This window comes from Plasmopara halstedii (genome assembly GCF_900000015.1).
Source record: "Plasmopara halstedii genome assembly, contig: Scaffold_525, whole genome shotgun sequence".
NCBI lineage: Eukaryota > Oomycota > Peronosporomycetes > Peronosporales > Peronosporaceae > Plasmopara > Plasmopara halstedii.
The window spans coordinates 1,722,558-1,740,582 of NW_020187445.1; the positions used below are offsets into that span (position 1 = coordinate 1,722,558).

Genomic DNA, 18,025 nt, shown 5'->3' on the forward strand with positions numbered 1-18,025 from the left:
GTCTGTGTAGATCACAAACGGCTTCGAGCTTAGCAGGTACACCCTGAACTTGACAAGGGCATACTTCATCGCAGGTAGAATCTTTTACGTGGACTTGGTAGTTCCGCTTTCGCAGCTTTAAGCTAGCGGGACTCGAACGCGATCACCCGACTTCACCCCTATGAGTCTGCTTGCAGCAGTGCACACCCGATCGCAAAGTCCAAATGTCACAGACGACACTAAAAGGACGATTGGGGTCTGGCAACGCCAGTATTGGTGCATAACGAAGGCTGTCTTTGACCGTGTCAAACGTTCCGATGCTCGGTGTCCCAACACCATTCTTTGTCTTTTTTAAGATGAAGACAGTGGCCGTGCCATTTCTACATAAATTGCGCCATACTTATGCAAGTAGTTGGAGAGGCCAAGCCATTTATCAAGTCACATACGTTTTAGTGCTTCCAGACGTGCAACAGCTTTTTTAATCAACTTTGACGCCTCCGTTCGTCGCGAAGGCAGCCATTAACGCATTCAGACAATCGTCACGTTGTCACGAGCTTCGATATCAAGTCACATTCGATTTGACGCTTCCAGTCGTGTCCGCAAGTTCTTTTGGTTCTTTCGAACAAAACAGCTCACAATGGCCTTGGCCTTAACGGAATCCGCTCAAATGGCCGCGCTTCCCGATTCAGAATTTTATTTCTTCCGCGCCGCAGATGCTCTCATCGGCATTAGTATACAGCTTATTCGTGCGTATGCACTTGAGCACCGGTCTTAAATTGACGACGTGGTTCTCTTCATCTGTCATCCCGTGCCCTGCACGCCTGTGAACGAAGATGTCGTCAACGTATGTCTGTGCATACGCCCAATGGGGCCTGAACAACTGCGTCACAAGACGATTCAATGTTGCTGGTGCAATTGACAGTCCTTGGGGCATTTTTAGCCACTCCCAGCGCATCCGCTCGAGAACCCACCGCTGTTGGCGGAATATCGCTCGCTATCATGTGCAATTGGAAATAATCATCAACCAAGTCGAGTGCGCTGTACTTTGTACAGCCGAGCATATTGTTCTTATGAACACTCTCTCTAGGAGTTGTCGTTTGTGGCAGCGTTTTGCTTATTATAAACGTGAACGATACGCCACTCGCCGTTCGGCTATCGGACACAAACGTGGGTTTCGAATGGGAAACCCTGCACTTACGCACCATTACTGCGTCGTGCTTCGAACGTGAAAAGGCGTCAATGACGTCACACTGCCCTTTGGGCAGAGTCCGTTGGCGTGGTACGCAGTATTTGATTCGCGGAACCAAGTCAATCTCATGACGCACACCTCGGTCTGAAGGTAGGACCGACGGCGGGTGGTTGGAGACGACGTCATAGAATTCCTCCGTCAAACGAAAATACAGATCGGAAGGATTCTTCAAGATTGAAGATCCACTTTGTGCGTTCAGCACCTTCTTACTGTCGTCCAGGACAGTTTTATACAGAAGCAACGACGAGTAAATCTCCTCGTTTGGACATAGAGTCACTCATCGTCTCAAATGCCTGCCTTCAAGGCACTGCTAAACCCTTCGGAGGACATCTCTTCCAACTCAAGAAGAGCTCCCACCACGGGAATAGCTTTGAGGGTGACGTTGCCACCTTTCTCTCCCGCCATACCATTGACAAGGTAGTATAGCTGTACGCTATCGTCTACGGTAGACACACACACTGGGTCAGGACCGACGCCCTGAGTCTTGCAGATGACATACGGCTTCGCCATCTCGTCTCTACAGAGGTTTTACGTCTCATCGAGACCTGTGAGAACACGCACTCGGCGTCACCAGTGTCCTCATTCCCTGCTCCATCGGAGCTTTGATGTTATTGACAACATCCGACGAAGAGCTGTTATTTCCGCCGTCTTCGTCCAGTGGAAAATTTGCCACTCCACGCGCATCAGAAGGGACTTGTCCCGGATGCCTCGGACCTCGTCCAACCCTGTTATTCTTGATATGCAGCAACTGTTTTGAAACGTGAGCAGTTCTCAGTGGATTACGTGCCACTCCCCGCGCATCACAAGGGCCCCGCCCATGATGCCTCGAACATCATCCCTCCATGCCATTTTTGACGCACGGCAACTACTTCGTATCGTGAGCAGTGCTCAACGGTTTACGTGCCACACCACATGCATCACAAGGGTCTCGACCATTATGCATCGGCCCTTGGCCGACCATGCCATTCTTGGCATGCAGCGACTGCTCCGATACTTGAGCAGCGCTTAGTGGGTTACGTGCCACTCCACGTTCAGCCCGCGATTCTCGCACGGGACTTTAATATATCGGTATTTGACAACGCTGATACTCCAATATCTAGCACATAAATCGTTCCGGTCTAGTGCCCGTGCCAACAGCACTTCTGCTTCCTACCAAAGTTGGGTTCATGACTCACCAAAGCTCCAGTTGGAGACGTGCGTGAAGCGCCATAGGTCTTTGACCTCCAATCAATCCATAGCTCATGGTGTTCCTACCATGCCACACTACTAATAACTGCATTACTTCTATGGTATTTTAACTACATTGGACGAGTTGTCAGTCGTGCTGAACGAGCGATGGAATGCGTAAATTTTACCGTGGCCGTCGCATGCCTGGTATTGTGGCGGTCTATAACAAGAAATTACGACATTGTACTTTTAGCTGGAATCTGGATTGTTTTCACATGCTGCATTGTAATCGGCAAATTCTCACTGGTTTCTGCTATACTTGGCTTTCACTCACCGAGTGCGCCGTCACCACTGCTGACGAACACAGCATCCTCTTAATCCCACCACGGCTTCATAACACGAACACATTTTAGTGGTCCATGAGTAAAGAAGCGTGTCATAAGATTTTTTAGCTTTTTTATCATTTGCAGTTAAAGTTCCAATGTTACCGATTCCAAGGATTAGGTCATACGTTGCATCCGAGACTAACACTAGTCAGTGTTCCACGATATCAAAGTCAAGTAACCTGACACCGAGGTCCAGTGAGACCATCGTCACAGTGACACAAGTCCCCATCGTTAAGCGAACAGTGACAGTATCACTTAACCAAGCTTCCAGCGCTTCAGTATACAGCTTAATTCTTTTGATTGTGGGCATAAGTGCCCGACGCACCAGAATCGATAAGGATTTTTCATGGCTTATCAAAGCCCTCTACAATCGCCTTTACGACCAGCAAACCCAGCTTGTACACACCTTCCGAGATCAAGAGTACGCAGCTCTTCGGGGCTGTACCTGCTACCCTCTACCTCTTTTAGGCTGAACAGAACTCAGTTCTCCCCAAGAAAGCTCCCCGCGCCTACCGGGTGGTCTCGTTTTCTAACGTCAACCTATACTGGTTAGAAGCGGGATGCCAACTCGACCAGCCTTTACGCGCCTTGCGCAAGGGACAATCCGTCTAAAATTAACGGGTGTCTCCCAACAAAACACCGTCGGGTGTTCACACGCTGATCAGCTCGGAGCTGTCCCTCCTCCTTCTCAGCATAGCTGGGTTTGATAGGCTCACTCAACGAGATATGAAAGTATGCATTCCAAACCAGTCGTTTCAACTTAAAATTAAATTTGGTATTAAATGCCATATTCACCGCTTCATCAAAAGAAGACAGATGCACACGGAAAACTTGCGTTCTGGCCACGCCAGTGCAAATACCCTCCATAAAGACGGTCACTACGACCGCCACGGGCAGAGGATCTGCTGCCATCCCGGCAATAAGAGTTCTCAACGCTTGGACGAAGTCCACCAACCCCTTTTTTTCTTGCCCTTTCGGGCAGCAAGGAAACGCTATCACACGCGATAATCCTAGTTAGGCGAGAAAATACTCGCTGTAGCTAACGCTTCAGCAGGGGAAAAGCAGCTTGAGCTGAAGCACCGCACGTTACTGCCAATTCTCGCGATCGACACACGAGCTTGAAAATAGCTAGTCTTTAGCATTCCAAAGAATGCGTGATCTCCGATTTAAGTTCGAAGCTTCACCACACACTCCTACTGCGATGGGTTAGGAAGGGATGTCCTCACTATTGATCCGAGGACGACAACCGCCTGTAGTGTTCACATTCTCCATCAATAAATTAATCGAAGTAGCCGGCGTTGGAATGACTACTGGTGCTAATAAGTGTAACAGGAATTGCCGTGGGTGTAAGTTTACACACACTGTCTGAGAAAGGCTTAGATCATTTGACACGACTCATCTCGTGTTACTCGCTTCCAGCGGGCCGTTGACTTAAGCAAAGTAAAGGTAAGGTGAAGTGCCATTAATTATTATAGCCAGTACGCTCTCAACTTCCTTAACCTGATAAGTTATTCCAGATCTAATACAACAGAACTGAAAGGGGTATATGACAATACAGGGCGTACAGCTTATTGAAACACGCAAAGGATGCGGTCCATACAACATATATGAGGGGACCTGGCCTGTTACACCATATGGCAACTAAATAACAAAAAACATGTAGTTACAATTTCGCCACCTCGACCTAGATTGAGGCATATTCTAACTTCTGAGCAGCTCCGCCGTACCCAGAGATGTTTCATTTAAGGAAGTACGAAACATTCGTGCCTTGCGTGCTATACTTGCCTTCGGCTAACAGATCAGGCTTCCGCGCACGAGCAAGCGACAAATCCCTCAAGGGGACACGTTAAGAACCAGTAGGCGCAAGGCGGCCTTTCGAGAAGGAGTCGACCCCTAATGGAGATCGTGGTGACTAGTAATCAGCTTCAAATGAAAGATACTGTTCCTAAAAGAGTGGTTGAGCTCACAGGCCAGGTTTGTTGATTGATGATATCAACGTCTTAGGCCATGTGCAGCCGTGGACATGATGGTAGAATCAGAAACAGCGTCGTAGAATTACGCATGACGCTCAGCTATCAATGACAGTAGTCAATACGCTGAAGCAGTGAATGCGTCACATTCGATTATAACACCCGTTCTTCTAGTGGCGGAGACATTATCAAAAGTGTTGAATGCTGTGATAAATCTTCAAATGTGGTTTCAAGACTTCAATTCGAGATACGATCCCAAACCAGACAAGACGTTGCTGGAACGCCACAAGCTATGTGTCAAATGGAAGTCGCATTATCATAGCGCATTGCTATTCGCTTCTAGTTTTGAGTATTGGTGATATTTCTCTCTCTAAATATATATATGTATGTATATTAATTTGGCCCTCCAGGAAAAAGAAGCGCTTTGGCGCGGGCACCATGTCGCGATATCTTCTGTGCAGAGCTTTAGACAGCTCAAAAATGACAGCAATGGTGTTGCAAAGTGCTTCAAGCCGATCCCGAAAGACGGAAGCGGCAGTAAGCCAAGATTTTACGGCAAATCGAAATGTTTGGTCGTATATTGCGGTTTATATGAGTCTATTTTTGTTAAGACGAGAGAACACAACTACATGCCATTATAATAAGAGTGTATCTTTGGCAGAAAAGTGAAACAGCTGCTAACTGCTGTCTGCGGTGGCAAATTTAACGGATAAGAGCGTTGCAATCTCCTCTGCTAGAGCCAGCGAAATCGAAATGCGTCTAGTCCCTGAACATGAATAGATATCTCATTTTGTTCTGATGCGACGGAATGGCAGAGTAAGCACTACTGGGTGAAGGGCTAACCACATGGAGCATTGAAGTATCACGATCAACTAATGATGGAAATTACTCGCTCGTGACTGGTTGACAGGCGAATTCTTGAGGTTATAGGTCTCGCCTTACTAGCGCCTGTATTAACAAAAATTACCTTTAAAAGCGATGAAAGAATAATTCCTTGTGGATAACAACAAGAAATTGTACAATAGTGACGTCACCCAATTGGTACGGTTGGTACCAGAGAAGAAGCTGAGCTCATCATCCGACATGATTGAATATATTGGGATCACGTGTTGACCACTGATTCCGAGGAATGGAACAACCATCATCACGGATCCTATAGATCTTTCTTAACCCTTATTGATGGAATATCATAGCGTGATTACGAAAGTTTCCCCATGTGGGCCACACTTACCAAAGGTACGGTGTGACGCCAAACACGCTTTCGTAAATGCACGAAGCGTTTTTGGCGGAAAAAATTACGTCTCAACACTCAATGGTGGCTTTTTGTAAAAAAATGCTCGCGGCAAGTGGTAAATTGTGCATTATTACAATATGTTTGATACAACCACGATTACGGCCCAAACAACAATTACGAGAATGTAAGTAACCAAGTCGAGGGACAAAACAAAGTGAGCAGACAAGGGCGATTTGCATGATCAATCGCATTTTGTTTAATCCATTTACCTAATTGACGATTTCCTTCAACTGATAAGAGAGACTGTGATACATCTCGTATTGCGGTGAGTACTCGAAGCAGGATGCTTCCTGAGTGGCTAGATTTGCCGTAGGTACCGTCTAAAGCACCAGCCTCGTAAAATTTTCCTGTGACACAGCTGTTCGGCTACATTGTCAAACCGAAGTCAGTAATATACTCGCTCAGTGTTGTGTGAGAGTGGAAAGTCAGGACTGAATTACCTCACTTATACTTGTGAGCGGCGCACGCTCAGATACGCTTCTTGCCAATATAGACAATTGTGTCATTAGTGCCTCTAATTACTGTTTCTGACTTGTATAGGGAATTGTGATATAAGTGCCTTTATTTACCTTTTCTGAATTGCTTCATTCAAAAACGGGCCTATGAGCAGATTTAGAGAATTTAAAGGCGATTGTGAGTTTGCCAGTGATAATGTCTTGATAGAGCTTGAAGATGCGCCTACTTCGGGCAGTTACCACACAAATATATTGCAAACCATGCCGACACGGTACGAACCTTCACCAATATCGTTTGAAACTTTTTGCCTTTTTCTGCACTTAGATCGGCTATTCCATATCATCTGTAATACTGCATCCTTTGCAAAAGCTGTATCATAAACCAACCTGATATTAATGCGCGTTGACGTGCGATATTTTTTGAATCTTGTCCTATGATAGCTGGTTGAAATAACTCCCTTACCACGACTAGGTGCAACTTGCGATGAAGGATGCCCTCATCAAGTTAAATTCGCGCCTACTCTAAGCTGTTTGTAATCTATACAAATCATACATTATTGCGCACATCAACGTCGTTACCACATCTTTCATAGAAGCATTCTTGCTGAATATGCCTTTGAGATTTGGTATAAGCCGGATCGGTTTAACATGGTGGCGGATGCCCTTTCGCATCGCCTTGTCGGATGACGTCGCCGATTGATAAGGCGGTGTGTTCAGCCTACGAGTCAGACACAGCATATGATATGTTGCCGAAAGGGTTTCGACTGCTAGGAGTTTGAAAAGCTCGGATGTTTCTTTATCGAAGCGCATGGTTGTGGAATTGCACCACTAGCGTTCTGTATTGGTAGCTGGTAAATATATAAGTGGGCAGACACATATGTGCGCATATATGTAATGTCTAAACGGTTAAATACTAGCTGCACGCGGACGCATGTATGGGCAGCCTACTCTTCCGGCAATGCGCTCTCAGCTCATCAGTATGGTATATAGTTTGAATCATTCTAAAACATGTGACCAAAAACACCGATATTAGCGCGATTGAAGGCCGTCTGAGCAATATCAATCCTCCGGCTGCTGTCAACAATGTGACTGATGAGGATAGAGCCACACGTTTCTCCAACAAAAGGTGTCGTTGCAATGGTTTGCCGGTAGCCATTTGATTGTATAGGGTTTCTAGCTTTACAGCGAAATGTTGGCAAACATTTTCAAGATGCTCGATACCAGATTCCATTTGTTAAGGACTCCACCCGCAAACCAATTGCCATGTGGATCGCTTCAAGCGCAATTGCGGAAGATATCATTCGAGGGTTGTAGAAGATACCCTTCGAAGGACTTGCGCGGACAGACCGCGGTGTTAAAGCTAGCTATTTTTGCTGGGCTTGTGGTGTCTGGGCTTGACTTTATTCTACTTAGTTTTCTACTTAATTGGGTTGGTATGCCGCCGTGCGCCTTTGATATGGCTTCAATGACCGTGGAAGGGGGGAGGCGATCATAATTGACTTGCTGATATATATCTTGCAACACTATGTAGCAAAACTAGAGATTTTACCTCGATGAGATTGAGCATCATTGCTCATGTTGCATGGTGCTATGAACATAAGCAACGCGCTGATGCGTGGAACACGCTCGAATATCTCGTCCAAAGATTTTTTTAATGAATGTATTTACCTATCAATAAAATTCACTTCTGTGCTATATAAGATCAAGTGCTGCGCTACATTGAACCGCTCACGGTCATGGAGAAGAAGACATATTTTTTTTCTTTGGATATCTCAAAGCAATTGTAATGGTAGACACCCAGTGTTCTGTTGAGACTTGAGTTGGTCCGTCACACAGTAGTGCTGTCTCAGCAGTATCACCACATCGTGTCCTTGATGAACCACATTGTCATATAATAGTCCTAGATCTTCATCTCGCGACTTACAATTTCTCTTTAGCGCTGCTAGCCATAACACAAGAGATTGCGACACCCAGCTCTTCTGCTTTTCATTTGAGCTTACATATCAGACGTCAAATTAGAGCTATGCTTTACCATTCCACCAAGTATACAAAGCTTCTTTTTCGCTCAACAAATCGGTGCTGGAACCTACGATCCTTTTCGCTTCACCCATTCCTTGGTTTGCATCTGCTTTCGCCTTTTCGAGCTCTGCTAGAGGCACCTAGCAGTATCATTGCTTTTAAATTCAGACAATTACATTCCATGCATGAAAGTTGCCCGTCTTCAGTTTCTGACATTTGCTGGTTTACGACAGTCGCCTTATGACTCGTGGTATTCCAACCACTCCTTGTCTTCAATGAGATCATATCAAGGAAAGTAAGTTCAGGATAGAAATCATTCCAATTTCTTACAGCCTGCGAAATATTTCACCTGGAGGCTTAACATAAACCAAGATACGCTCACGAATGCGCGATGCTCTAAGCTTTCAAAGCCTTCGAGTTTCACTTGAAGGTGAAAAAAAAATCAGCATAAGCTTCGCCACTTTAACCAGTGACTTCGCCGCAAGACGCACGAGCAATCTATCCGTATTTGGCATCTTGGATGCCTCCGCGTATATATGTCTACGCTTTGCGTATTGAACGTAAAAACATAATGCTTCTCAAGCTAATATAAAAATTTTCAGCTGCACAAGACACGCGACGCTAAATAAAAAACAACACTTTGAGCCACATCACTGGTAGAATGACTCGCTTTAAAGCTAGTGTGAATTACCTATAACCTACATTGGGTACAGTAATCTTCATATCTTTTTCGGAAGGCCGCCCAAAGCATACTTATACTAAACAGTTTCCCGCTAAGGGTTTATCATCCGCCCGTGCGTGAAGTATCTACGATTTGTGAGATTCACCCGATATCGAAGGAGTGCGCAGGACCCTGATGTCTTGTATCACTGCAGAACTGCTGAGCAGCCAATGTCTTTCTCTCCTCATCCTCAGCATAGCTGAAATTCATCACCACCGCAGCGTTTGTAAAGATTACATTTTTGGCTTTACGTTTCCCCCTGACGACAGTAATGAAGCTCTTCGCAAAGAATTCGACGCCCACCGACAGTATTGTTGCCCATCGCACCAAATCTGACGTCCACCACTTCCTTGCATGTGGTAATATGGACGTGAAGAATCTTAGTAAGAGCTGCAACCACTCGTAGACACTCGATGTAAATGATAAACGATACCGCTACTAGATTTGAACTTTGTTGCAGCAATTTGATTTTAAACCCTGGACAGAGTGCGCCAATTTTTGCCCCCCCCCTTAAGCGCGCACATGAAGTTCGAACACACCCGATCAACCTTGTTAGGTTGTGGTTACACACGCGTCATAATCATATCGTCCTACATTGGGAGTGCCTCTTTTACCAAGGTATTGCTCGTTAGAGGCCGTTCTCGCGTGCGATGTCCGACGCGCTGGGCGTCGCATGGAGAAGACCAGATTCATGGTCATCCCATACCCCTTCGCCCGAAAAGAGTTTATCAAGATAAGCGGCTGCACTTTGAGATCCATCTCTCCCCCATAGCGCCCGATAGGGAAGCTCCTGGATATGCCTCACCAGCGCATTCTAAAAGCTGGTCAGCGCCTTCTGATGATTTCGACACTTTAATCGTCATACCCGATTAAAAAATTAGATAGGCAAATCTTGCTAATGTAGTTCCTTTATCCTCGCAAGGAAAACAGTTTTACCACGACTCGTTCTTGGGGTTATACACACGTGCTACTTAGTGCAATGGAGCTCCCGTCTACTTGGCACAGAACGAAATTTGACTTTTTGCGTTGGAATTAATTATCTCACAGAGGTGAGTCTCGCGCGTTTCTACAAGGAGCGGAACCGAGGGCTTCTCAGATACATAACTTTTTTGTTTGCTTTGCTATATTAAACGTTCATGTGTCTAAAATTAGTTATTTTTTTACTGATGTACGTGCTATTACTTTTAATGATAAAGCTGCCATCTTGTTGCGTTTTGGAGTAATCTGCCTAAAACCCGATATTCGGTGCACAAAGTTATTCACAATCACACCAAGTGTAATGTAAATTTCTTGCTAGTGCACTGTATTGCAATTAATACATTTATACTAATTGTATCACGAACAAGTACACAAGATGACCTGTTTGCCCCACTACACGAGAATACCCCGATGCGATATTATTTTGGTTCAGTTACTGTAGAGTTCCATGAGTTAGCTTAACTCCTAGTGCTGTGGTGGTCGATGAGCGTTACACTTGCGCAATCTCTTTGACATGTAAAAGAAGTTTGGGCTGTCGCGTGGTCTCCATCTTTAATAGAGTGTTGCGGAGTACGTACTGCACATTGTGTACTATTATGCTATAATTCGTTGCATTTGTTCAAAATATAATGTCGTTTAATTACTACGAAACTTAAAGTACATTTTGTGTAATTGCGCAGTCTTCAGAGGTACCGAATAACTTCTTTAGGATATGTTCGTTGGGGACATGAGCTTGGTAGCCTCGTATCAAGCATTTGATTTAGTTTTGTCATTTAATATAATAGAATGTATATTCTTTAGTTTCAGTTTCGAAACAATTAATCTTTAATATGTGTCACTCTTGAGTAAAAGCTATCTTCGTGTAAGGTTGACGACAACCTTGTTGCATGGCATCGGTAGGACACGTCGGTTGTCAGGGTCACATCATAGAGCGCAGATGGATTTCATAATGAAAATAGTATGGCAGTCAATTTTTTGGTCCTAGTTTGAGTTCGACTTCATTCCCTCTCTCTTTATATAAATCATAAGCGCGAACTCGAACAAGTACTTGAAAAGCTTTTGGATCGAACTGCTTGCTCATCTATATGCGTTAAGAATATATATTGATTGGTCAGGTACCCGACAGTAATTTTACAAATTCGATCTGTAATACTAATCATTACGTGTCAGTATGGGATTACGAAAGCACGGTCACGTCGAGTCGTAGGAGATCATTCCACTTTATAGTTGCAGGGTACACAAGTCGCGCAGTTTCCTTCACAGCATTTTCATTGACAATCTCATACACAAAAATATTCGTAAAGCGCACACGTGTTGTTTTCATCAGGATCAATGGGATTAGGTCTTGAGTTGCGACGAGAAATTTGTTGTTGGCAACAATAAATCCATTCCCATATACTGCATCAACAGTCGCTAAAATCGTCTTGTCGTGTATGACATAGTTCTGGTAACTAGATATGATTCCGTATCGGTTTCCCAAAGTTGCACCAGTAGCCGCCTCAAAAGTTGTAAGGTCAGTATGATTCGAATTTTCGGTTTTGTACTCACTTGATCGACGCCCTTCACCTAGATCCTCGTACCTTGCGACCTTTCTGATTAAAATATATCCAATGACCAATGCCATGGGACTAAAAACAGAGATGACAATAGAAGATACGACGTAGAACCGATTATCAGGAATACTGTACGATGTTAGCAAATCCATTGGCGACAAAGACGCTATACCTGGTCGCACATACAAAAGGCCTTTCGTAGTATCAGCAAACGCAAAGTCTGCAATAATTGCTTTTAAAACTGGGAATATTTTGGTCATCTCAACGCGGTATCCCCATCCCAGCTCGAAAGTTGCAAACGCCAGAAGTGGATCTACGCGCTCGCGAGCTAAATAGCTTATAAAGCTGACAAAATTCATATATACGGCCAGTAAATCAGCGTGGACGAGTTCGGGCTTATAAAATATAACGTGCTGATCCGTAAGAGTATCACCGATCGATATAATCATTTTCGTAATTGTCCAATATCCATTTAATTGGGAGCATACTACAACAATTATGCCTCGGTAGAGCAGCATGGTTGAAATGGTGGAGAATGCGTCTCCCACCCAAATACAACCCATACGAAATCGTCTATAAATAATGAATGTCAAGATGGACAGATTAATAATCACGTTGATGGCAAAAACGCCGTGAACGGCATGTGTCCAGGCCCATGAATCGTGAAGCACAGCTCTACTATACCACCTCCAATCACGCAGCTCTGTTATTGGGTCATTCGATAAATCCCAATGTGCTGTCTCAATGTTTGACTGGGCCATAACGTCGTCTTTGAAGCGACCAAAGCGGCGAGCCATTCGTATAACCTTATCAGGATCCTTAGTATGTGCGTTTGGCAAAGATTTGAGAATCCAGTAATTATCTTCATCTATACCGTGCAACTCCGAGAAGATAAACTCCGGTTCAGCTACGTACGGGTAGTTGAGAGCGACAGCAATGTCGTGCCTAAGCCCAGAGCTGCGCACGTCTTCAATCGCTGTTACAAGCATCACCATTCCAGCTCCCCGTTGAAATTGCTGTTGAATTTCGTAGTCTTGAATCGAGAGCATAGTTGACAAAATGACCGTTTTATATGGATTGCTCTTTTGTCGCACGAGGTAGTACACGCGTGCGGCGCTCTTGTCCCCCCAAACCAGCATATCAAAAGTACAATCCACAACCGGTACCACCAGTTCCAGATCTTTCAAATATGACAAATTGTATGAGGCGTACCTTTGCATTTTAGAGAAAATAAAGCGCAAAAACTCGTTGCTGTAGATTTCTGCGTCAAATTTTGGCACATCCGAACAGCTTGCAAATGAATGTGCTGTTGCTGTTTCAAGGTACAAGGTATCGTATCGTGGTGCGGTAGATCCTTCGAGAACTTCTTGCACCAGAGGACTTTTTTGAATCGTTGCGGTGCCAACATAATCGACTATGAGATGAGATTTATTGATTTCGATCGGCAAGTCGTGCGATACAACACCTCGTAATACAAGTAGTGATGTGATAAATGACTCCATAGATATCATCATGTAGAGCACAGCAGTAGCGAACACAGCTGCGCGATATACAAGGAACCCAATCCGTGCCAGTGTCAATGACTCAGTTGTATCGACGCTATTTTCGGTTGGAGTGAATGACATTTGAGCACGTCCAGGAAGGTTCCCAGAAGGATTGCTTGTATTAAGACGAGAAAATCCTTTAGTTCCTACCTCTATGCCTGAGTCATTGGAGGACAAGAGTGTCACCATCGAAGAGAGTATTTTTCACTTGTGCACGTTGTGAAGAATGCTATAGCCAAGCGTCGGTACCGTTTGACGATCAAAATACACTGTATGGCGATGTATTCTGAGTTTACAATCAATATAGCGACTCACATTACGAATTTACATTTCAAATGTAATTTCTTCAATGCTATTCAGTAATGTCTATTATTATTGTTTGTCGTCAAAACAGAAGGTCCAAATTTACTTTCGCAGCTCAACATAAACTTTTATTCTGGGTTTGGTGAATTGCGGGGCTAAAATGTTAACCTTATACAATCCATAGAAGCGGTTAGAAACTAAGTAGTAAAATGTTTGACTGGACAACCAGGTAGTACATATACGTAGGTGTTTTCGCACCTGTTTACCTGGATCACTCGGAAACCGACACGTTTGTTTCCGTGTTTGCATAAGTGTTGCCTAAATGATTTGTGCTGTAAGCTGGAGGGGGCTCAAGACCTATATGGAGTTACTTGTTATCACAATAGTGATGAGTTTACAGCATTTAAAAAAGCTGAACTTCAATCCGAATTTGACACATTGAAAAATCCTCTTCTACGCGAGGGAGAAAGTCGCCGTGCAAAAAGGTGCCGGCAGATCGGTTGGCATTTTCTGACATTAATTACTATTAACTTACTCAAAGAAAATGATCTTGTGCATCCCGGGCTCTCACTTACCGAAGAGAAGTCTATAATGCCTGGGGAAAACCAAGAAGTTGATTCTGAACTTTGATCATAAAAACTTGCGGATTCGCTTGACATGCACCGGCTTAAAACTTTTATTTTGGTGATGAGATTGCTTTTGTCACTTCATTCAATTTCTGTAAAAAGAAAAACAAAATAGAAGGCAACTGACTATCTGCGGCGAACGTATCCAGTATTTCCAATATATTATCTCAAAAGCCTTCTTGTCAGCAGGGTATCCCTGAATTAAAAGCTATCATTAGTGAATCGTAAATGGAAAGAAGCATCATTTTGAAGCAAACACAATGACGTTAAGAAGGGCATGCAGCCATCATTGAAATAAATGTCGTGCAAGAGATTAAGGTCTCTGTGTAACCATATTAAAACACATATAAATACACAAGTTTCAAAACACCACGACGATAAATTACGCGACGGCGTGCCCAGGATAACATCCGTTTCATAACACATCCGATGCGTTGGGCGCTGAATTCGATAATCCTTTTGATAACGGATCGGTTTATCGCTCTTTATTCATAATCGATGCGAGAAGGAAAAAGTGATCGGACTATCATCAATCGACCCAAGGGCAACACGAAGATCGTTTGGTGTTTCGGCCTGAATTGGAGCGAACAAGAACAAGACGTGAGCAAATGCTAATGATAAGGAACGGCTCAGATGACGAAGAGTCGGCAGAAGGTAGTGAAGGTCCACCTTATCCGAAACGTGCAAGGATTGACGAATATGGACTAATGTCAGAAGCTGTTCTTGCCTACGCTGTTAGCATTGACGATGATAGGGACCTACCAACTACGTATGCTCAAGTGATGGCAAGCGACGATGCGAAGAAATGGCGTGAAGTAATGGATGCTGAGCTTCGCTCTCATTAAGAAAATCAAACGTGGACGTTGAAGCCACGAGGAAAGACCAAACACACAATTGGATTACGATGGGTATCTGCCAAGAAGCGTGATCAAAATGGCGATGTCGTGCGATACAATGCACGACTGATCGCGAAAGGATCCAAGCAAAAGCATGGCGTCGACTTATTCGAGATTTATTCTCCGGTCGCCAACATGAATTCAATCCGGATAATTCTCGCAGTATGTGCTGAATGCGACTATTAAATGGGGCAGCTGGACGTCGACACGACTTTCCTCAACAGGTGTTGGCGGACAATGTGTTTATATAAGTTCCGTTAGGTGTCAACAATGATCAAGGATACCTATGTCAACTAAACAAGGCTATCTACGGACTGAAACAAGCAGCAAGTGCTTGGAACAAGACGATTCGACGTGTCTTCGTGAGAAATGGCTTTAAGAGTTGCGGGGCAGGTCAATGTGTTAATGTCAAGAGCATGAATAAAGGGCTTGTCTACGTTGGACTATATGTGGATGGCATGTCATCGCACCAAGAAACGCGAAAAAATGTATCGAGTCAAGAATGTACTCAAGAATGTTTTCAAGATGAAGGAGTTGGGTATGGCAGAATTTATTTTAGGTATGGAAATCGATCACGACAGGTCATCTGGAACTTTAATAATCAAGCAGGCTCGCTACATCGGCGACGTGGTCAAGCGATTCGGTCAATAAGATGCCAAGAGCGTGGATAACACATGCGCATCAGGATTGAAGCTGTCATCAAAGCAGTCACCAACAATGGAAGATGAACGGTCGGCAATGCGATCCAAGCCTTATCGCTCTTTGGTTGGATGCTTGCTGTACATAACGACATGGACTCGACCGGATATTGAGTACGTGGTAACACAGCTATCACGATTTTGGAGAACCCGGAACTACAACAGTGGAGCGCAGCGAGTGGAAAGGTACTTGAAGACTACAAGCCAAATCCGGATCGTCTACCGGGGAAGTGGGAGTGTTACGGTCAAGGCATAGTTGGATGCAGATTGGTGCAGCAACACCGATAACATACGTTCGGTTACGGGAGTTATGGTCATGATTGCGAGCGCACCAGAGGTATTCAAGTCGAAATATCTGCGGACGGTTGCGCTAAGTTCGGCGGAAGCTGAGTATATGGCTCTCAGCCTTTGCACGCAGGAAGTTCTTTGGACGCGGGCAATGCTAAGAGACATGGGACACGAGCAAGTTGAAGGAACACAGGTTTGGGAAGACAACCAATGTGCAATCGCGTTAGCCAATAATGCCGGATACCACGCAAGGACGAAGCATGTGGACATCGAGCACCATTTTATTCGCGAGAATGTGCAAGGAGGACTATTGAAGATCAACTATATTGACATGAAGAGTCAGCTTGCAGATATGCTGACGAAGGGACTTGAAACCAAGATATTAAAGTATCTGCGCGAAGCATTCGGAATCAAGGTTTCAGCGACAAAGCACACGCAGCATTAGCGGTGAGTGGAAGTGAGAGATTACTCCGCTGAATGCATGTTGAACATGCAGATGACGTCACCATATTTACGAGCACGTCACAGTAAGTAATTACATAGTGGTTGGTGTTCAAAGGTCTAGATAGGTGAGGATGCTTATAGAAGCTTCTGGAAGGATCTAGAAAGACAGTCTTAGAGGTAGCACAGAAAAGCGATGTAAGGACCTAAAATATATTCACTTCGGTTTTTATCTTCTACTCAACAATTAATTAACGAGTCAAAGCTAAACTTTCCGCAAAAAACAACCTAATCTCCTCGCCCGTCGATTTAACTCATCCTCTGTACGGGGTGCCCGACGTGCTTTTGTTCGCTCAAAAATATATCACCGCACAACGTTTCGGCAGAGCAAGTGGATGGTAACATGCGTGGTAATGTGCCCTTAATGATTGGCTAGAAGCAACGTCTGTCTATGTCGATGTTGGGCTTGATCTGACACCTTGCTGGTATTGGCTCGAATCTTGCCAGTAGCAGATAGTGATGGAAAGCTTTAAAATCGCCGCCTGGACAATTTATTGTATCGCACAGCGAACAAAAAGGCCAGAGACGTTTGGATTTGACCCAGAGGCAACGTCGTTAGTCATGAACAAGGTGTGTAAAATTGCCATGCGAATGGCGAATGCAAGCGAAAGTCGATTTTGACAATCGGAGGGGCTTGGGAATGAAAGAGCGTACGCACTTATACAATTGTAAGTACTGACATACTGAGCCAGTAACTTCGGTGTCCTCATCTGAGTTCAAATACGCAACGATTTTCATAATGCTTACCGTCTTTATTGTAAGTTTGACACACTTAGTCAGCAGCGGAAGTAGATTTTAATGGTGTGAATTCACCAATTGCTGGAGGTAACGGATTATAATCTCGAACTACTTTACTTAAAGTGCTTTAAAATTTTTGAAAGATGAGAAGACGCGTCATTGGATGTGAGCGGAAGGCACACATGCAAAAGCGTGAAGGAGATCCACGCCAGCGCCCACGCGACTTCGAACGGTTTATAACTGTAATTACGGTATGACTGGGCTAGTGTCGGCATATGATTGCGCTTGCTGTAAAATATGCTAGCCTCCTCTCAGTTCGTTGGGTATGAGCTGAATATCTACGTGAGCTCAAATGCAACATACTTCTTGATGAAAAGAGATACAGATTCTCAGACTCGTGCTGTTGAAAGGTTGAGCTCACTATACGTCTGATCCTCGGGATGGGCCACACCATGTATCGAAGCCGGAGGTGTTAGGTTCGACTCTGAGGGTCATAACGGCCATTCACCTTAGATTACACGCCGGTATCACCGCAACGACTCTCTTATGATGCGTCGGTCGCAAAGATCACACTATATGTAACGGGGTTACATGAGAGTGATCCGTCACTCTCCCAAGGGAGCTGTGGTGTATGCCACACCACAGCTACTAGATGGATAC

General features: G+C 44.5%; 3 protein-coding genes across 3 annotated transcripts; 1 reads left to right on the top strand and 2 right to left on the bottom strand.

Annotated features, from left to right (window-relative positions):
* Positions 1–6,563: 6,563 nt before the first annotated feature.
* Positions 6,564–6,844, bottom strand: PHALS_10974 (uncharacterized protein; the record flags this gene model as incomplete). The annotated part of the gene is made up of 3 exons (XM_024726488.1): positions 6,564–6,576; positions 6,615–6,723; positions 6,781–6,844. The coding sequence occupies 3 exons, from the start codon at positions 6,842–6,844 to the stop codon at positions 6,564–6,566; spliced, it is 186 nt and encodes a 61-aa protein (XP_024577160.1).
* A 4,551-nt stretch (positions 6,845–11,395) lies between these two features.
* Positions 11,396–13,504, bottom strand: PHALS_10975 (hypothetical protein L914_17017; the record flags this gene model as incomplete). The annotated part of the gene is made up of 1 exon (XM_024726489.1): positions 11,396–13,504. One exon carries the CDS (start codon positions 13,502–13,504, stop codon positions 11,396–11,398), a length of 2,109 nt encoding a protein of 702 aa, XP_024577161.1.
* A 4,004-nt stretch (positions 13,505–17,508) lies between these two features.
* PHALS_10976 (uncharacterized protein) lies at positions 17,509–17,797 on the top strand (the record flags this gene model as incomplete). Its single annotated transcript, XM_024726490.1, has 2 exons — positions 17,509–17,616; positions 17,681–17,797. 2 exons carry the CDS (start codon positions 17,509–17,511, stop codon positions 17,795–17,797), a joined length of 225 nt encoding a protein of 74 aa, XP_024577162.1.
* Between the last annotated feature and the right edge of the window lie 228 nt (positions 17,798–18,025).